This window comes from Apus apus, chromosome 12, assembly GCF_020740795.1.
Source record: "Apus apus isolate bApuApu2 chromosome 12, bApuApu2.pri.cur, whole genome shotgun sequence".
NCBI classification, from domain to species: Eukaryota; Metazoa; Chordata; class Aves; order Apodiformes; family Apodidae; genus Apus; species Apus apus.
The window spans coordinates 4,906,708-4,927,904 of NC_067293.1; the positions used below are offsets into that span (position 1 = coordinate 4,906,708).

Here is a 21,197-nt window from a genome sequence, read left to right on the forward strand (position 1 = left end):
CACATGAAATATTCAGGCCTGCTGGTGTCACTACAGAAAAGTAAGAGCATGTTACAAATCTGCCTGATCTGACATTGCTTCTAAGAGAAGGAAGCAGAGGAGGGAGTGAATGCATTTTAGAGAAGAAGGAAGACTAAACCTCTTGACTGAAAATAGAGATCTTTCTTGCTGTGGTGCACCCAGGAATGATGCTTCAAGTCAGAGCTGGAGGTGAAAGGGAGATGGGCAGACCAGTGCAAAAGAGAATGAAGGAATGTTTTTTCACCACTTACATGTGGTTTAACTCCTAAGCTGGCTCAGAGTAATTGCTTTGGTGTGAGAAATGACAAAAAAAGGCAGGGCACCCACACCAGAGGTGAACTGCCCAATTCTGCACACCCAGGCAGTGTTGGAGGCAGGCTCTCACTGCTCCCACTGCACGGTAGGAGCCATGGCACCCACGAGACACCACCTGGTTCTGCCTTCACCTGTATTCTACAGGCAGCCCTTTGAGCTGCAAGGTGAGAAGCTCCAAGGTGTGGTGGAAACACAGCATATCAAAGGCTGCAAGAGATAGAATCCAGGAGGCAAAGCAAGGGAAGCCAGGGAAGCAGAGACCTTGGGTGGGGATTAGGGAAGGATGACAGAGAGGTGACACTTACATGGAGACCCCTGGATGGAAGGTGGAACAAGAGGGATGGAGAGATGAGCCAGGCAGTGGGGAGCCCTAGGAGGTCCACCATTCTCCTCTTTGGCTTGGTGGCTTTCCTCCTGCCATGGAGAAAATGAGGTGGCTTGGATGAGGGGTGGAGATACCTCTGATGCAGATGAGAGAGGAGTGGGCCATAGTGGTGGCAGCTTCCTGAGAACTGCCAAGCAGTCGTCAGGCTGGACCAATGCTGATGGACACAGTAAGACCAGCTAGGCTACTCCCTGTGTGGACAAGCAGGGTATGTGGTGACCTTTGTCAAGGGTAGTCCTCCTCCAAGATGGACGGCAGGATTCTGCCAGGGCAGGACTGAGCTATAAGCATGTGTCTGAAACTACTGCAACTCCATTGAGCAAGTCACCTCACTGCCCAAAAGGCTGGCAAGAGCATGGCCAGCCCTGCCCCTGCAGAGTTGAACATCTGATCTACTGCCAGCAGAGGCTCTGAAGGCTTTTCTGGATGGGCTTGAACCCCAGTGGGGCAGAGCAAGAGACCAAGGGAAGTAATTTCTGGGGAAGTCACATCTCCCCTGGTTGTGCCCTCTGGCACACACTCAGGACCAGTGCCAAGCACCTCCCAGCCCATCCTGAATTACCGTACCAGTCCCACTGTGTTGAAGAGGACCCCAGCAAAGGTGGGCAGCTCATTCAGGATCCTCAGATACTGCAGCTTTGCCTGGGCCGTGGAAACCTGGCAAAACACATCACACAGGTGATCACCACCAGCACAAGAGTGAAGAAATGCAAGAGGCTGGCACAAACTCAGGAGCTCCCAAGCAGGGTGGTGGGCATCTCAGGGTATGAGCTGTGCTGGCAGTGAGCCTGGGGGCTTGACATGGGGTGGAGGGGACCTCTGTTCCCCTGCTATCCTGGGCAGATGTTTGGGAGGTAACTCAGACCAGGCACAGCCAGGGAGGAGCCCAGACACTTGACATATAACCCCCCACAGGGGAAGTATAACTCCCCTGAGATGTATACCCCTCCTGGAGGATATATAACCCCCCTGGGAGCTCTGACAGTTGCAGAGACTGAGACAGTAGCTCAGCAGCCTCCTCCAGAGCTTTCCAAGCCCAAAAGAATGATAAACACAGGCTTAACTGATGCATACTGCTTCAGCCAAGCTGGGAGCCAGCTCTTGGCTGACCTCATCCTACTGATCCTCACTGCAGTCCCCAAAATCCACATCAGCTCTCAGAAGTGGATTCAGGAGAGAGAGCGGCTGCCTGGCTGGCACCCCAGGATTTATCTCCCACCCAAGGGGACTGAAGCAGCAACAACAGGAGTCTCTGAGCAGCCAGCACCAACAGGATGGCTGGGGTGAGGGGCACCTTGCCACCCCACCAGCCCTGAGCTGTGGTCACACGAGTTGGCCTCACCTTGGTGCCACCAGGCTGGTTCTGGTGGGCTTTGAGCTGCTGTGAGAGGGATTTCCGGAGGCTCTTCTCCTTGATGAGCTGCAGGAGCGAGGGGGGCAGGAAGGGCTCCAGGCCCCACTCCTTCCTGCAGGGAGGGAAGTTTGCTTGAGCTGCCAGGCCAGAGACCCTGCTGATGGACAGAGAGGGCCAGAAACCAGGTATGCTGCCAGAGAGCATCCTCTTGCCATCAGAGGGAGCAGGAGCCAAATCAGCACTTCCTTGGTGTCACAGCTGGAGCAGTGGCAGACCCCAGCCTGGGTCCCCAAGGGAATGGGGCCCCCCAGCGGATGTCACAGTATCAGCCCTGGGCTGGGGAATGCAGCAGTGCCAGGGTCTGCAGCCCAGTTCCCACTCACCTTCAGATAAGGTTAAGGGATGCAGGGAAAATCCCCAAACCTCTTTTGGGATCCTCCCAGGGTGCCATCTCGCCCCTTCCTCCCCACACCTATGGGACAAGGCCAGCCTGCACAGATGGACTCACTACAGATTTAAGACCACCAGGAGCCTCAGGAAGGCTGAGCCAGGGCTGCATGGCTTGTCGATGGGCTAAGCCACACGTGCCTTCTCCTTGCCTTGGATGCCAGCTGGAAATTCAGCCTGGGTTCCCATGGAAATGACCCCGGGCTTGCAGCAAATATCCTTGCCAGCCCTGGAAAGGCTGCAGTGCATGGCTGGGTGTCAGTGTGTGGGTCTTGGGTCTTAGATGGCCCCACATTGGAACCAGGGGCTGTGTGTCACTGTTGCCAAGCCCATGTGCCACTGGCCAGCTGCAGGGGACCTTCCAGGGCATCTCATGCTCAGCACCCCAAAACGTTGCTGGGAGCACCTCAGTTACCCAGGGATTGTGAGCAGGGGCACTGGGAGGGGACACAGAGGAGGGCTGTGTGGTGGCATGGGGAGAGGGAGGAGGACTCACTCCACATTCTTGAGGGAAACCTTCGTGCTGGGGCGGGTGGCTGAGACGGTGATGTAGATGTGGAGGGCAGCCAGCCCCAGCAGCATCTCAGGCTTGGGGTCTGTGCTGATGCGCTCTCTGATCACATCGTTGCGGCTCTGCAGGAGGGAGGAAGGGTATCCTCAGACAGCCACGGGGACAGGGCACCTGCCACCTCTCACAGGGCCCAGCCTGGGCAGATGTGTGGGCCACAAGCACCGTCAGCTCCAAGTTCCAAGGGCTGAATCCCCTACCTGGATGTACAGGTACTCGAACGCTGCAGGATCCCGGCGCAGCAGCTCCACAGGGTCCTTGGGGAAGAAGCTCACACGGAAAAGGCATCTCATGCCTTGATAGTGTGTCCTCTGCACAACCTGTGACAAGAACAGAGGAGAGCAGTGAGCTCAAGAGCCATGTTTATTTGCCTGCAGGGCAGGAGACCCCCTGCTCCTCTTCCCTGGGGGTGGGATTTGATTTCTCTCCTCCATGCACCCCCTGGTCCTTTCATCCTGGGAACAGTCCAGCCTTCCTTGGTGTGACAGCTGTGGTGTTGCAGGGAAGAAGCTAACACTTCCTCCTCAATCCCCATTGTATCCCTGGACCTGTGCAGTGCCAGCTTCCTGGCTCTTCTAGGCAGGATGTTCACGAAGGTTGTCTGCAGTCTCCCTGGCTGGAGCACAGATCATCTCCAAGATGTCGGTGAGATGGATAAAAGCCCAATTGTCTCCTTCTCTGGCCACCTTTTGCACCCCTGAGCCCACACAACCATGCCAGAGGCCAAAAGAGGCTACACCACCCAACAGCACAACCCCAGCCAAGCCTGACCCAACACCCCCCTGCACACAGCAGCTTACGTGGGCCAGTGGCTGCTTGTCCTGGAGCAGCAGGAACCGGTGACTGTGCTCCGGGCTGGAATATTCCAGGACCAGGGCAAAGTGCTCGATGTGCCTGAGGGACAGGCGGTCCTGCAGTGTCACCATCACGTCCTGCAAATGTCACAGACAGGTTTGGGCACAAGGCACTGGCTCCCTCCCAGGGTGGGAGCTGGCACCCCACTGAGAGCCTCTTCTTCCCCAGCACCTGGAGCCATGGCAGTGCAGGATGAGGCCCTGCACTGCTGAAAGGGGCTGAAGGATGGTACCCAGCCACTGCTGGGCAAAGTGACCTCGCAGCAGGAGGTGACCAGCAGCCAGACCCCCAGCACCTCAGGTAACACCATGGTGTTTCAGAGGGGGCTGCAGGGAGTTGGCCCCAGGCAGAGGGACTCACAGAAGCATCTATGCTGGCTGGAGGGCAGGATGACAGCAAGGAGAAAGACAGCAAACCCCCATTCCTGGCAGCTGCAAAGCATGTCTCCCGGGGAGGCAGAGGGGCTATCTATCATGTGGTGGCAGCTCACAGCCAGCCAAGCACTGCTGCAGTGTTTGTGCAAGGAAGCAGGAGACAAGGAATAATGGATCAGGCAGGAGGACAGAAGCACCACGGTGCTGCGGGGGGAGCAGAGGGACCCACCTTCACAGTGGTTCGGCCATCAAATGTGAAGGACTTGATCTGCCCGTTCTCCAGGAAAACCTTCAGCACGTTGGGAATGAGGAGGAGAGCTTCTTTCTTCAACATGTCCTGGCACGCAGGGCCAGCAGTGGGGGAGGCGAGGAGGACAGCGGGGCACAGAGAGACAGAGGGAGGGTGGGGAGAGTGTCAGTGATGGAGCAATGATGGCATCTCTGCTTCTCTGCCCTTATGTGCCAAGAGGCACATAAGCCAGTGTCTGCTGAGCCATCGAGAAGCGCAGAGCTGGAGCAATTCAGAGCTGCCTGCCAGATTCAACTCCCCAGCTCCCAGCAGCTGTAGTGGCCATGGAGCATCCCACTCCATCCAGCACATCCCAGAACTGTGCCTATGCCTGGCAACCTGTCCTGCGTCCCAGCTGATGTCCCAGAGGGAAGATGATATCCAGGGGGGCTCAGAGCCCATCTCCCTTTCCTCACCCCTGACCCAAACCTAGCCCACCTCAAACTTGCTCAAGCAGGGTGCAGGAAGTTGGGTGAAGGCTGATTTTTTTTAGTGAGAAGCATTTCCACCAGATAATTACTTAACTGATTTTGCTTAAAAATAGCACTTGCTAGAAGTGCTTTACAGGGTTTCATCTTGTTTTAGGGTTGTGGGGTTTTTTTGTATGCTGCTTAACAAAACCTTTCTGCAGTGAGGAGATAATGGCAGTGGATTGGAACAGTACTGAGGCCACGCAGCAGTGCCCTGGTCACCCAGCCTCACACAGGGACTTCTGCAAAGCCTTTGGCACTGGGTTGGAAGCCACAGACCTTCCTTAGGGCAGGCTCTAGCACTGCCAACAAGTCACCCTTGAGTGCCCAGGGGGACTCAGGTTTCCAAGGATAGTTTCAGGGGCTCCATCCAGACAGAAAGACAAAAGGGAGAATCACACCTCCTCCCACCTGATGCCTTGAATTTGCCCACAGGCATCTGCCCTGTGGGGTTCCCTGGACCAGAGGGCTGCTCTCACCCACGGAGCCCAGATCAGGGGAGAGGAACCCTGCAATTCCCAGCCACCTCATGTCCCATGGCCCTGGGGACACCTGAGGGGGGTGAATTACAGAGGAAGGCAGGGCAGGACTTACTGGGTCTGTCTCGCCGACTGTCACCTGCTCTGAAAATCGGACCTTCGCCGGGTTTGACCTTAGCTTCGCCTTCTTGGCTGCACTGATGAAAGCAGATTTGGGAGACTGGAAAGAGAGCACTGGGTAAATCACCTGCCTGTCCTCAGAGCCTTGGTGTGGGGAAAGCCAGACATGGGGCCCAGAGAAAGCCTCTCCAAAGCCACCATGGTGATGGGAAGCAAGTGGTGAACCATGAGATGGGGGGTGGAAAGCAAGTCCCCTTTGCTGTGGTTATAACAGTGCTGCAGGCAGGGCCAGAGCAGCAGCCCCTGAAGTCACACCAGGGCCTTCAGCATGACAGGGGACGCTGCACCCCAAGAGGAACATGTGCCCATCAGCCCCTGAGCCAGCTTAGCTCCAGCAGACACGAGCCAGGTTTTGTTCAGAGGCACCAGGACTGATTTGGATGGGAGAGACAAGCCCCTTGGATGTGGATCTGCAGCCGCAGGGAGGAGCTGGGAGATGGATGGCAGGACCCTGGTCAACCCTGTGGGATGTTTTGGTGACAGCACTTGGCATCAGGAACTCTCTGCCTCGATATGCCCCAGCATGGAGACAGTCATGCCACAGAGCTGTGTGTCTGAGGGTGCTGGCATCAGCTGAGCAGCCTGTCCTGGTTGGCGGCCGTATGGGTTTGGGGACACTTTTCCTCCCTCGCTCCTGTAAGGAGGTAGTGATGAGGACAGGCAGATAGCCACGTGCCCACAATGACCCTGTGGGGCTGCAGCAGCTCTCAGACCTGACAGCTTGTAAGAGCCTTGGGGTGGGAGGACACCAGTCCAACACTTGAGTTGCCTGAGTGTTCCCCTAGGGCCTCCAGGGACCCCACCTCAGTCTCCCAAAGGGCTCTTGACCCCATCCTGGCTCCCCCAGGGCTGGCCTTGGCCCTGCTGGTCTCACCTGGTGGGTGTGCAGGACTGTGAGGATGATGAAGTCCTTGGCCTTCCTGTGACAGAAAGGAGAAATGAAGGTGGACAGGACCTCACAGTGGTGGATCTCAGTATGTATATTTGGCTATCAAGAGAGCACATCCCACATGCCCCAGCTCGATGGTAGCCAGGACCTTTGTGGGCTCCTTAGGGTGCTTGGTAACTTGGCTGTGGGTGTTCTCCCAGTGCTGCCCACTCCTTGGCCAGCCAGGAATGGGTATGGCACTTGCTCCAAGGCATTGCCCGTGCTCAGGTTGAGGCCTCCCCATGCCAGCAGTGACCACTGGTGACAGTGGAGCCTGGGGGTGTGCACTGACACCCCAAGGCTGCAGCTGGGGCACAGCAGCCTGGCACAAGCCTCCTCCCTTGAGGCAATGAGGGACAAGTGTTGTCCTCACCTGATGAGCTCGATGAATCTCTCTCTGGGGGCTTCGCTCACATCCTCATCATTGATGGCCAAGATCTGGTCACCTGGCAGGAGTTTATCCTCAGAGGGGCCGCCTGCCGGGAGAGAGGGTCAGAGCCAGCCAAGCATCCTGGGGCTGTGGAGTTGGGGGGGAAGCAAGAGGGTCCCAATCACCCCCAAAGCATTTGCCCAGGTATGTAGCTATAGAGGGCACCCTGCGGGCCCACTGCAGGGGATGGGAGAAGACTGAAGCCCAGGGATAGGGTCCCACCAGGGGAAAGTGCCACTGTGCTTCCTGGCACCCCGTGTCCAACCCACCCACCCCCTTCACCCCCTACCTGGTGCCACCGAGCGCACCACCACGGGCCTCTCGCTGCCGGCCACGAAGCCGAACCCGTAGCTGGGGTGGCGCTGGATCGTCACCTGCCGGAGCGTGTCCGAAGGCAGCTGCCCACATTCCATATCATCGCCCCTGCGCTCCTCCGGCATCACATGGCTGCGCTGCTGGGGGGGACACAGGCTGTCATGCCCCTCAGGGCAGCCCCCCCTGCTCACCCCAGGCTCTGCAGCCCTGCTCCACCTGCCTCCCAGCGCCGTGCATCCCAGCAGCCTGCCGGGACATCGCGGCTTTCCCTGTCCCCATCCTCCCTCACAGGGTGGTGCTGCTCGGTGCCTGTCCTTGCCACAGTGCCAGCAGCTCGGGCGGACTGCTGGCCCCCAAGGACAGACCATGCCATCCTCTCCTAGCATCTGACAGTCCCATCTCTCTCCCAGCATCTCGCTTCATTAGATGGGAGCCCTGTGCAGGATCAACTCCCGGTGGTGTGACACCACCTGAGGTCCTGTCCCTGCCACCCTGTCTCCCACGGGAGCCAGGAGGGCTCCACCCAGTGTCTGGGATTCAGTGCTGACTGTGGATGAGCTGTGCTCTGTGGGGATGGGATGCCACCACTGCCAGGTCCATCTCCAGTGCCCAGCCAGACTGTTACCAATGGCCTTCTCCTTCCTCATGCAGTGGCACAGGGTTGGAGAAACAAAACCATGAGACCTGGGGAAGGGAACTGCTGAGGAGCAGCAGGGCATGGGCAACTCCTGGGGTGGCGGAGAAGTCCTGCACCTGTCAGAGGTCCCAGCAGGGATGCAGCACCTGCAGATGTGGGGTACAGGGCCAGCTCCATCACCAGGAGAGCCCAGCTCTGGGGAAGCGCTGGTGAGACCATCTCCCCTGCAACTGGCTACGTGCTGCTTCATTAACTGCTCTGCTACTCCCATGAGCATTTAAAAGAACAACAACAAAATTACACGATTCAAGCAATTTTCTCCAACTAACATTATCCAAAGGCATTGTCTGAAAAGGGCTGAACACAGCGCTGCGTCTCCACACGCCTGGCACGGCTGGGGAGAACGGCTGCTTTTTGCAGAGATGGAGCTGGCTGCCAAGAGACAGCAGAGCTGCTGTCTTCCCAGAGGAAACCTTTCCTGTTTGTCTCCCCCCAGACTGCGCACAGCAGCTCCGGCTCCCCCCATCCAACAAGGTCCCCCCAGCACATGAAGGTGAGGATGAACCATGGGGCTCTGAGCACTGTGATGCCTCAGAGACATGGCTGAGGTCAATGCAACTGCTCTGGGGAAATGGAAGCAGTGGTTTCCTCACCAAGTCACAACCAAGTGGATGGCAAGTCCCAGACTACAGCTGCACAGTTAAAGCTGTTATGTCCCCACATCTGTCCTTTTGTGTGCAGTGTGGGAGCAGGCCTCACCCCCACTGCTTCCTACAGAGCCTGTGCTGAGCCACAACCCTCTGATGACAGCCCAGGAACAGCAGCCTCTCATGCAGATGAATTACCATCAGACAGGTTAGCAGGGAAATCTTTGCAGCTTAAAGGGACAAAAGGAAAAGAAAGCACACAGTCACTTCAGACACAACCAGTCTGCTGCCCAGCGTTAAAGGGAAGAGGGGAATAAAGAGCTGGATAGTGATAATAACACTCTTTTGCCAGGCTCTTAAGCTGCTCCTCTCCTAATAACATTTTGACACTGCAGAAGCATTACCAGGAAATTAAATAAAAGAGGACCAGTGTCCTTGTGAGCAGGTCTTATCCACTCCTAAAGAAGCAGTAATGTGCTCATCAGCAGGTATGACATGCCTTCTCCAGGCTGTGGCTCCCAACATCCTTCCTGCAGTTGCTCTCCCACACTGGCCTTGGGACATGACATGTCCTCTCCCTGGACCACAGCAAGAAGTTGGAGAGAACCAGCAGCAGCAGCTGGTAACACTCTCCCTAACACTGGTAATTATAGCTTGGCAGCACCCCAGGAGCCATTGCTTCCCTGAAGTAATGACATCAGCTCCATCCACTCACTGCCCACTATGACAAGCCACCAAGGATTATGCCTTCAGCTTCCTGAACACCTTCAGACCTCCACACTACAGAGCAGGGCTAAATCCAGAGCCCTCATTCCCCCCAGACAGATAAAAGCAGAATAAGAGTTACTCAAAAACCTCATGTCTACATTTTGATTTCCTACTGCAATAAATCTCTGCCACCTCCAAGGACTGGCTTTCTTCCTAGTGCTGATAGACCATCTCTGCTAGCAGGAAAAGCCACCAGAATAAACCAGTGCCTGGAAAGAGCAATAACCCCCCTCCCATCTACTCAGGACACTCACACCCTTTCCAACCACCTTTAAGTAGGATGGCACCAGGTGGAAACACTTTCTGCAGCTGAAGAAGGCCCACCAGGTGGAAACACTTTCTGCAGCTGAAGAAGACCTTATAGCTGAGCCCCAGGATGGGGAGTGGCTACAGAAAGGTCTTGAGCCTTTTGCAAAGGGGCACTTTGCATACACAATACTGCAGAAGTTGGTGCCAGCTCTCTTCCCCCTTCTGCTGCTGCTGTGAACATCCTGAGAACAAAGAGAGCCTGTGGATTCCTGTCTCTCCTGCTGCAAACCCATGCCTGGCTCCTCCATCTGTTGGGCTGCAGTTGGTGAACGGCTTGTGAGGCATGTGGGATCCTGAGCACATGTGGCAGTGGCAGGAAACACTGGGGAACAGGCCAAGAAGTGTTTTTATGGGGAGCATATGGCAGCTCTAGTCTTGCATGCTGGTCTCCATCTCAGATGGAGCCCTCAGGGCTGTCATGGCACATGGCAACAAACAGTGGGGACAACAGAAGAGTGGGGAGAGCTGGCCAGTATGGGATCCACTGTGATGTGCATCTCTGCTCCATCAGCCCTGCACATCTGTGTCCAGCATGCAGCTGGTTGCCTTGAAAGTCTCTATTTGGACCACATGAATGTGTCAGATGTCCCGAGCAAGGACAAACAGATGCTGTGCTTCCAGACCACCCACCACAAGGCTGCTCAGACAGACGATGCACATGGAGGTGGTGTTTGATGGTCCAGTGACAGCTGCCCTTGCTCTGGCAGCAGTTAATGCTGAAGTGAAGAGGGCTGGACCGAGGGACACCAGCCTCACTGAGACTGACATTAGAGGCAGCAGAATGACCCAGGCCTTCATGGTTGAAGTTCTTCATGGACCCAGACTGGAGAACTGCAGCCTGTGTACAGCTCTGCCATATGGGCCAGGACTTCACCCCCTGTGCTCCAGCTCAGATTCACTGTCAACATTAGGAAGCAATTTAAAATCTGCAGAGCTCTTCAAAAGGGTCAGCAAGGGTTAGTTTTACTGCTGGCACCGGGTCTGTCCTGAGCTAGCAGGTATGCTGGTTGTGCTGCTGGTACAGAGGTCGGGTGCCAGATGGCAACTATTTGAGGGAAAGATACTCAAGGTTTTCAACACAGGAGCAAGCAGATGGTGAGCAGAGCCTCCCAGCACAACCAGAGCTGAGCTGCTGAAGAAGCCAACGAGTGGCCAAAGGCAGCTGTAAATCATGAAGCGGCAGCCGCAGCCTGGCTCTGGGCAGCAGCCACAGCTCTGCTGCTCAGCATGCAGCTTTCCAAATGGTCCTAGCAGCTCAGCTAAACACAGGCAGAGGGGCAGGGAGGGATTGGGGGCCAGGTGGAAATCCCAGCATCTGTGGTACCCCGGGGGTGGCAGAGGGGGTTGGAGAGGGGCTCAGCTCCCCTTGGCCGGGAGGCCCCGACCTGGTGCTCAGAGCTGAATCTTGAAGTGCCAGAGGGGCCATTCCCAGAGTAATGCTGCTTATTAATTAATTAATGCTGCTTAACAGAAAATACAGTGTGAGCATGGCTACTAAAGACCCTGCATCCCAACCTCCAGATGCACTCAGGTCAACAGAACAAACAGCTTCTGTGCAAAGAGAGACTATCCTGAAACAAGCCTTGTGAGACACAGCCAAAAGCACCACCAAGAACCTGAAGCCCGGCCTGGATCACACCTTCCACAGGCAAACACTCACAAACATCATCTTCCCCATCTAAGAACTGGGCTCTCCAGCTTGGAACAGAGAAGAGGAAGAGGGACTGTGATGGGGCACCTAAAAACAGCCAGATGTGGGGCAGGGACCTGGCACCACATAAGAACTGGAAGGCACCTGTGGAAGGAGGTTTAAAACATGGAAAAGGCAGGGCTTTGCCACCCAAGAGCCAATGAATCCCTGGAGCTCACTGCCACAGGGTGCTGGGGGGCTTTACATTCACCCTGGTTTGAAAAGCAATGTCCAGCTACTAAAGCCAGAAGCCCCCAAAACTCCCATGCTATACCTTGCCAAAACATGGGAAATTTTACACCAAGAAGAGTCTGATGGGCATGAGCCTTCTCCCTCAACACGCAGCAGGAGGGAGGACCTCAGCCCACCTCTCAGGCCCATCCACGGGCTGTGTACCCACCTGCTCGTGTCAGGCTGCTGGTGTGGGCTCCCCGAGGCATAGGTGAGGGTGGCAGAGAGGGGACCCTGCTGGCACCTGCCTGCTGGCAGCCTTCAGGAGGCAGCAGGGCTCCAGGGCGAGCGCTCGGCAGCGGCACTGCAGGGCAGCGGGTACCTGTGGGAGCAAAGGACACTGAGGGTAAGGTGGTGAAGACCTCCAGGGTGTCCACACACACACACAGCCTGGCTGTGCCCACACAACCTGGGGACAGGCTGGGTGCCGTGCAATCTGTCTGAATGCCCCCAAAGACAGAGGATGGCCTCATCCTTGCAGGTTTCCACACTGATACAGACACCATTCTCCTGTAAATGTGAATTGCTTTTTCCTGGAGGCTTCCACCACTTTCTCCTCTAGTTTTCCCTGCAGTTTTTTGGCTGTTTAAGGCATTTTTGTTCTTTGCAGCTGGGAGAAGCACCTTGCTGAGAAGAGTATCAAAGCAAAATCCTTTAACAACAGGGTCAGGCCCGGAAGGCTCATGCTCCTGCCTCTCCCAGCAGCAGGCAGGGAAGCTGCTATGCCAGGGCTGCCTAGCAGGACAGAACTGTGCTGAGAGCCTGGGTCAGAGGAGAGGGACTTGGGACATGCAGGGCTTCCTTCACAGGGCTCTGACAAATCCGCTGGGAATGACAGTGGGATGGCAAGAGGAAAGCCTGTCTCCTCTCTAGGGTCTTGAGCACATGCCCTGACTGTGAGCTGCAAAGGCATAGCACTTGACAATTACTTCCAGGTATTTTTCTTTCTCTTTGGGGATATCCGTGTGGATGGGTACTAATCTAGGGTCTGGGGGAAACTGGTTTCCAGCTCCTCCTTGGCTACTGTCCTCCACAGTGACCACAAGCACGTTACCTTGGTCCTCTCCTCCATAGTGCTCCACTAGTGCCAGTGGGCAGGTGCCCCACCTTGACCTTGCCCAGCCAGGACAAGGCTGGTGAAAAAGTTACACACTCAGAGGGATTTTTATCTCTGCAAGGACTACAAACAGACAGTCAGCACTAGGCTAAAATTTGAGGAATACAAAAGAGGATTAATAAGAGGTATGTGTCAGTGCTTAATTAATTACCCTTTCAGTGAAGACATTTTTTCTAATATCTAACAACAATATCCCTAGCCCACAGGGCTGCATGACAGCCCTGACAGCCCTGGGGTACAGGGAAAGTGTGAGTTGGACCCAGTGAACTCATCCAGCATCTCCCAGTGTGGTTCAGTGACCCACAGCTCAGCCCTGCCAGCCCATCCAGGGAGAGAGCTCGCTTTGACAGAGAGGTGGCAAACTCTGGAGCATTTTTGGTAGCACAACACTGGCAAGAAGGTTCCCTGAGCCACGACAGAGCTGGCTATGAGCTTGCCTACACGGCAGTGGGGACCATCCCACCAATTCTGTCACCAGAGGACACAGGAACTCGCTTACAGAAGGTGACTAACACAGCACGTCTGCATCCCCCTCGACTCCTGCCTTTTCTGGGAGCCTCTGTAAGGCTCTTGAGCTGGTGCCAGATAAAGACAAAACCATTAAAAAAAGAAAGAAGCAAAGGAGCATTGGGAGCCCTTGAGTGTGATGCTTTCAGCCTGGGGCTGCTGGCGTTTCTAGCAGAGAGGCTTAATTTATACTTCTTTCTAATCTCTTTATAACCTGTTCCAAGCTCTGCTGCCAGTGCCAGCACCCTTCTGGGGACACAGGGCGAGGAGGGGACTCTGCAGGCTGCAGCAAGAGGGCTTGTGAGTGCAGCAGGCTCCCCAGGTAGCCAGGCCTATATTTAGAGCCACACCTGCCCACACGTTCTCTGGTTTCTACACGTGTGTACAAACACTGCACCTCACCCACAGCCCTGGGAGACGAGGTCTCTCCGTTTGTCAGCAGGAGACACCCGTTCTCACCAGCCACACATGTCCTCACCCACAGGTCACCTGAAGGTGCTTGCCTGGGGAAAGGGCACGGGGAGGTGGAGCTGCTCCTGCAGCAGCACCACACGGCACACATGCAGTGGGGTCTCTGTGGTGTGCACACAAGCACACTTCCCCGTGGGATGCAGGCACACCTGGTCTCCCCTCCATGGGATGAAGGCACCTGGGGTCCCTGTGGGATGCGTGCATGCGTCGTCTCCTGTGGGATACACACACATACGGTCCCCTGTGGGACACAGGCACCTGGAGTCCCTGTGGGATGCACGTACACACAGTCCCCTGTTGGACACAGGCAGGGGTTGTGGGAACATCCAAATCTCCCTTCCACCAAGCCAAATGCCACCCAAGAGCCTGCCAATGGCACAGATCCCTGCTGGTCACTCAGCAGGCTGCCTGCAGAGGGGCAGAGCCCACCAGCTCCTGGCTCCCACGCTCTGCCAGTGCTCTGAGGCAGCACCCACGGTCACGCTTGCCCGGCTGTGGCAGAAGGAGGAGCACAGATGCCAGCACATTCTTTTGGTCCCCAATGTACCAGATAGGACCAACTCAGCAGCTAGAATGAGATGCTTGTTACCCCTGTGCTGTGTGGGTGCCCCAGGTGCTGCTCCACAGGACCACACAGCAGGTTTCTAAACAGGACTAAATGATTCCTAAATTATCAATGTCACAGGTTTGCCTCCCCTACCAGAGGAGGGGGGATGGCAGCTCAGGCTGCTGCTGGCAGAGAGTGCCTCACAGGGAGCTGGCACAGCAGCCACATCCCATGCACAGATCCCAGTGGAGCTGCCTGTGTGGCTGCTGCTAAAGGCAAAGTAACACTGGCAGGAATCTAAGCATGGAGCTTCACAGCACCAGACTCCTCAGGACTCCTACTGCGTAAGAATCTGATGATTTTCTGAGTTTCTGCTGTAGTAATTAGCTTGGTCAGCCCATGCAAATTAGTTTTTATTTGAAACCAGGCTTATGTAATGGAATCCATTCAGTATTTGCCTCCTGAAGTTTTCACACAAATCAATCTTCCCCTAAAGGCAACTGGGGCAGAGGATGGTTTCACCTGCCCAGGCACTGGACCCAGCTTGGCGCTCACCAGCAATTTCTCATTTTGGTTTCTCACATGTGAGTTGACATCATTTCCAGAAACAAAGGGACTTATGCTCTGAAAAAAACATCTCCTCTGGCAATGGATTATGTCATTAGATCATTCCAATCATTTAGATGAGCATTTGGATAACTGAATTTAGACAATTTAGCCCTTGATGTCAGCAGGCTCAGGAGAGCCCCTCCGTTGTGGCCTGTTTTGAATATGCAAATCAACCATGCATAAGGAGATTCATTTTGTAAAGTACAAACTAAAAAAGCAATGCCAGTTCTCATCCATTTCTGGCTCTCATTTTATTTAATAGGCTATTCATTTACCCTGGCATCCCCAGCAGCAACAACAACTGCCTCTTCAACCTTCCTTAACTCTCCACGAGCACCTTTCCCAGGAGCCAAACCAGCAGTACAGATAACCCTCAAACCTCATCCCTCAGGCCTGATCCTTCCAGAGATGCAGAAGCCTGAACCCTCTTCAAACTGCTGGGACAGGGGCTCCCTGAACTCCTCAGAGAGCCTGGGCTGGAGCCCAAGCCAACCCATGCAGACTGGCTCTGTGCTGCACAAGCCTTCCCCAGCTCCATGGACGCTGGACCAGGTGTTCTGGGATGCTGTACCCCAAGATGTGCACAAGCCCACCAGTGAGTGAAACCCCTGGGGATGAACACATGTCTGCTCTGAGTCCTGCCCAGGGCCCAGGACCCCTCTGTCTGTCTTGCTTGGCTTTGTGTTGATCCCTCCTCCTTCTTTTCTGTTGGTCTCCAGATCCCTGCTATGGTGCTCCTGGCTGATTTCCAGGGGCTTTAGGTCAGTGTCCACGGGGCTGGACTCAGTGTCTGAGCCCCAGCCAGGGCAGCTAGAGCATGTCCCAGAGGCCGAGCTCCCGATGCTCCCAATGGACTAAGTTTCCACAGGGCTGGTGCTAAGGGAAGAGAGATGAATGGAAGGGTGTCTCAGCCCTGCAGAGAAGGGGGCAAGGCTGTGAGGAGGGGGAAAGGAGTGTGTGCTTGGAGCAGCCAGCTGCCCTGGGAGCCCACAGCCAGCATGGCTCTCCCCACTGCACTGCTCCCTTCTGGCTTGCTTTTTTTTTTTCCCCCTCTTCTTTTCTCCCATTCATCTTTTTGACACGTTCAAAGATGCTCCTGCAGACTGAAAACAATAGAGGCAGAATTTCAGCCAAGGCAATTTCAGAGCTGGATCGAAGCTAAAATAACCTGGGCACAGAGCAGCTGAGCAAAGACAACTTGGCAAGGGGGGGGACAGAACAGCAAGGGGTGCCCTGTCCCCCTCCACAGCACCGACTGCACAGAAAGGAGGACAGTGAGTCCCACCCAGGAGCTCAGTATGTCTTCATCTCCTCTGCTTGCCTGCCAGCCCCTTCTGGCCCTGGTAGCACCACGTTCACCCTCCCATGGAGAGAAGCCCCCACCCCAGTGCAAAGCCAGCCCTTGCAGCTGCAGATGAGGAAGTACCTGCCTGCCCTGCACGCTGGCTCCGTGCTCTGCATAGCAAGCACCAGCTTTTGCTTTCCTGACCTCACAGCCCTGCAGAGCAACCCAAATCTTTCAGGCAGAGATCTGATTTTTTTCTTTTTCTCTGAAGATGCTACTCTGCTGGTACGTGGAGGAGTTGGGAGGGATGGACAGACCAACAGACAGGTGGAGAGAGATGGATGATGAGCTCAGTTCTGCTGAGTGAATATCATATCTGGGCTCAATGAGGAACAAGACACAACCAGTGTGACTCAGCCTGGAAATAAATGCTGCTTCCCAGCCCCGCTGCAGGACCAGTGTGTCCCCATTGCTCAGCTGCCACCCAAAGAGGGAGCAGCCCATGGCTGCTGCCCTGGCACCTATACCCAATGGACTTCATGGCCAGGACAGTTAGAGCTAGGGCAGCTCCTGAGACACTGACAGGCTGTGTGTGCTAAAAGGCAGCTGGGCAAAACAGGGGCTGATGCTTTGCAGGATGAGCTGTGCATGGCTGACACACTGCTTGCTCTCACAGACCTCCTGAAATCAGCTGTCAGAGCCCATCTTGTTCCAGCTTTCTGCCTCTCCAGACACCCTGGTAATTCTGCATTGCTGTGTGTGTTCCCAGTTTGTTTCTCTCTGAGAGTGGAAGAGTTTGAACACTGGGAGCCTCACTGCCCTTGGACAGCACGAAGAGCACCCAGTGGAGCAGAGAAACAGAAGGCACGGGTCCACAAGCACCTGCCTGGGCTTGTCCATGATAGCAGGGGTGAGTCCTGGAGCAGAGCATGGCAATGCTCAGCTCCTGCCAGAGTCCTGAATCTTCTAAGGGAGGTGTTTGGCATCACTTCCTTGGACCAGGGGGATGTTAGACCTCCCCCTCCCTCTGCTCTCCCCCTCACCAGCTCCATCTCTCTGCTGATCAACACAGGACTGAGGATGTGCAAATAAAACCACAGCCCTTCTCACTCTTAAACACTGTGGGAAAGAGTTATCCACGCTGCCTGTTTATGATAAACACCATAGTGTGTAAGTCAGAGAGTGACAGCTCTGAAGGTGGCCTGTCAGCTCTGGCTGTCCCAAGAGGACTGGTCAAACTGTCCCACAGCATTAGCTGCAACATGGGACTGCACAGCAGCAGCTCCCACAACCACCATGGCCCTTCCCATCGGCTGCAGGAGCATCCCGAGAACATGGCAGAGCCAGGGTCTGTGCTGCTCCTCATCTGCAAGTGAAACCACTGCCCGTGGGCTCCACAGCTGTCACCTTGGCACTTTTGTTGAATGTCAATTTGTAGCCACTGGCAGGAACACATCAGATGACTTTGTCTGCCCTGAATCACAAGAAGTGGGAGGGAGAGCTTGGCCTTGGGAGCTCACTGTGCCTCCTCCTGCCTGCTCAGATGGATGCTTTGAGGCAGCAATGGGCTCCAGGCAGCTGTGGGCTGGGGTTAAGCATCACTAGCTGTTTGGACACCAGCTGGGCCATGAATATAACAAAAGGGCAGCTGCAGTCCTGCAAGGCCAGGCCAGGAATGCCTCTCCCTGACATTCCTCGTTCGGTGGAGAACATCGAAATCACCTCCCAGAAACACAGACAAGGAGACACTAGCCCCCACCACCTGCACAGTGAGCTCCAGGAACAGCTTCTCCCAATTTCTATTCTACTGCCCAGATTAAAATCCTTCTGCTAGCCTATAAAATAGGTAATCAAAATGACAACAACAACAATCAAATGCTCTCAGCAGTTGAGCTAGTTGGTCTTTAGTGTCTCCTGGCTGCCAGCAGCTTGTTGACATGGGGAGACAGCAGCTGCACAAGCCCTATCCTGGGGCTAGGATGGACATCCATCTGGGAAAGCTGAGGGGTTCCCTAGCCAAGGGTCATGAAGTGATGGGTTGTGGGTTCAGCCCCAGCCCTGGCCTTCAGTGATGACTGCTGTGGTAGCCAAACTGTCACAGGAAGGGAATCCTTTGCACAGCAGCCCTATGCAGTGAAGCACAAAGGATGGAAGGCCACCAGGACAGGTGGAAGAAAGGCCACCAAACTAAAGGGCACCCTGGAAGAAAGTCAGTCATAGACCCCAAACAGGGGCTGTTTCCAAGTAAGGTTTAGGGCCACTGAAGAAGAGATGCAGAGTTATTGACTGAGAGATGCTTCCCACTCTCCTTGGAGCTGTGGCTGTGGGAATCACTTACACTCTGAGTGGGACTAGTAGGTTGAGACTTATCTGTCCCAGCTCCTTCATGGACAGGCAGAAGCAAGGCTCTGCTGCCAAATCACACTGTGACTGGGAGACCCACAGCTGTTATACCTGACTCTTGCTCTTCATGCCAACTAGAGTGATTCCTGGGGAAGCAGCCTGTGCTGAAGCTTGGGTAACAAACTGCCACCTTCTCAGCAGAGGAGCCTGCAGGAGCTGTGGTTGGCACACTTGAAGTTCAAGCCATTTCCACAAGGACCCTGTGTTGAACAAGTGCCTACATCCCTGCTGACACCTCCTTGGGAAGAACATTGCCGGGGGCAGGTAAACACAGGCAAGTATCAGCGTTAGCAGAGACTATCTAACTTGGATCTCATCCAGTGTGAACAGGTAGCAAGGGAAGGCATTACCACAGAGATCTCTTCTGAAAAGCTGAAATGAAGCAAACCCCAGCATGCTCCTCTTACAGAGCCAAGGCACGGAAGCTGAGACCAGAGCATCCAGCTTCATCTGGCTTCTCTCCCACAGCCACAAGATCTTTCTCCCTCTCTGGAGGAACCCAGAGCTCCAGGATGGCCCAAACTCTCTGGGGAACAATCCTTTTCCTTGCCCAATTCAGGTCTGGATCTCCTCTGGGACCAGAGGGTTTTGATTGAGGAAAGCTCCTGAAATGCTGTTAAGCACCAGTGAAGCACACGCTGTGCTGTGTTGGCTGTGACTGTACAGACCTCCAGGCTGACTGCAGCTAACAGGGTGGGGGTGCTGCAGGACCAAGCAGGACCAGGTATCTAATGCCTTCTCAGAAACATCTCTCTAATCAGTAGGGTTACAGCAGAAGCAGACCCAAAGCTCTTCTGCTTGAGTTCTCTGTACAGCCAGTGAAAAGAGGAATCTCAGGAGAGCTGCTCAGAGGTGACGCGGCAGCAGTCAGGAGGAGAATTACCAGCTGCTCCACCAACAGAATACAATTCCTATCAAAGGGAGGCAAAAAAAAAGAAAAGCACAAAACCAACCAAGCACTGAATCACTTCAAAGCATCCTCTGTCTAACCTGAAGAAAGGATCCTCTGCCAGTGGGAGACCACGGCCTGGGAGATTCTCCCAGTGCAGCCTCCCCAGGGGAGCTGCAGAGAGAAACCTCCATGGGTTCCACAGGGTCTCTGAGGCACAGCATGGAGTGCAAAGTGCTTTGAAGTCCTACCTTGTATGGGACGTATCACCCTCCTCCCCTTGGGAGGAATCAAAGCAGGGGCTCTGCAGGATGTGGGGAAACACTGCTGCAGCATCCCAGGATCACCCAGCTCTGGGTTTGGCTGCCTGGGGATGGGAGGGACTCTTCTCCAGAGCCAGGCACTGGGGCCAGGTGAGAACTGCCAGGAGGAGAGGGCATGGACTCCACCACAGCCAAGCCCCACACAGCCAGCCCCTGCAGCTGGAGCACTGCCATGGGGAGGTCCAGAAGAAGACCACAAGTGGGCATCCTGCTGATGGGAAAGAGAATTAATGGCTTACCAGGGAGACCAGCACTGGGATCTGGATTTAGAAGCAATACTCTCTGGGGACTGCAAAGGCAACATGAAGTTCCTGGGGGATTAAACCCGAAGAGGATCTCAAACTAGCAGGGAGAGAGGCCAGCACCACTGGAGCAATGGCAATTACAGACTCTCCTGCCAGCCTTTAGAAAGATAAATGATATTTTATACAGATAAACCAACATTTAATACAGCCAGGGAGACAACAGGTGCTGGGGCAGGTGCAGCCTCCCCTGTCTGGCTGATGGCAGTGCAGAAGCAAGGCCTGAGGGTAGAGCAGGCAATAAAGAGGAGCAGAGTTGGCACAGCAGGGTTGTGCCGGGAGCGATGCGGGTGCAGAGGAGCAGGGACAGACACAGCATTCCCACCCCGAGCAGGATGGGGCACAGCACAGCTCAGCATCACCACAGGCAGTGCTGCCAGAAACCTCAGCCCCTGCTTAGCAGTCAGCTCAGGCAGAACCAACACTGCCCGGGCACCTGGAAGAGGACGTGCTGTCTTCTCTCTTGCAGTCAGGGAGCACAGGGATGGTTTAACCTCTGCACTGCAAGCCAGGCTGGTTTCCCAGACCAACGGGCAGCCCAGGACCTGCAGGCAACACACATGGGCTTCAAAAGAGCAAGATACAGAAATAATTCAAGACCAGAACAGGCTGTTTCCCCATGCTTAACGGGCAGCAAACCCAAGAGCCAGCTTGCAAGCCTGCAGAGAGCTGGCTGCCTGCCTCTCCTTCTCCAGGGCTGTGGATGCCCGAGCCCTCGGAGTTGGGCATTTCCCCTGCTCACTGCCACATCCCAGCTGGCAAGCAGCTGCCTCCTCCCAGCCCTTCCAACCTTTGCCAGTGCTGGGCGAGACCAGGCTTTGCTGCTTTCCACTCCAACGCAGGCTGCCCAGTTTGCCACTGTTAAGAAATACTGGTCTTTTAGCTGAAATCAGGAATATTGAAACAGAATGAATTGCTCAGAGTCAATCACTCAGCATTAGCATGAGCTTTGCTGAAGCCATAGTCTGGAAGCTCTGTACTTTCACCTAGATATGCTTTTGGCTGTTCATTTTCTTCCCAGTAGCTGGTACAGTGCTGTGTTTCAGATTTAT

At 55.0% G+C, this 21,197-nt stretch overlaps 1 protein-coding gene across 3 annotated transcripts in view; it reads right to left on the minus strand.

The window, feature by feature from the left end:
* Positions 1–21,197, minus strand: part of FRMPD3 (FERM and PDZ domain containing 3) — a 49,556-nt gene that overhangs the window by 17,004 nt on the left and 11,355 nt on the right. Inside the window, exons 2-12 of one of the 3 annotated variants that reach the window (XM_051630078.1) lie at positions 11,862–12,014; positions 7,385–7,547; positions 7,039–7,141; positions 6,612–6,657; positions 5,673–5,777; positions 4,549–4,656; positions 3,891–4,022; positions 3,291–3,410; positions 3,019–3,155; positions 2,064–2,187; positions 1,289–1,378 (exon numbers count right to left, since the gene is read on the minus strand). In XM_051630078.1, the coding sequence (XP_051486038.1) occupies positions 1,289–1,378; positions 2,064–2,187; positions 3,019–3,155; positions 3,291–3,410; positions 3,891–4,022; positions 4,549–4,656; positions 5,673–5,777; positions 6,612–6,657; positions 7,039–7,141; positions 7,385–7,535 (1,116 nt within the window). In that variant the 5' untranslated portion in view covers positions 7,536–7,547; positions 11,862–12,014. Of the gene's footprint in view, positions 1–1,288; positions 1,379–2,063; positions 2,188–3,018; positions 3,156–3,290; positions 3,411–3,890; positions 4,023–4,548; positions 4,657–5,672; positions 5,778–6,611; positions 6,658–7,038; positions 7,142–7,384; positions 7,551–11,861; positions 12,015–21,197 lie in introns of all 3 variants that reach the window. The other 2 variants (XM_051630076.1, XM_051630077.1) reach the window with 2 other exon arrangements.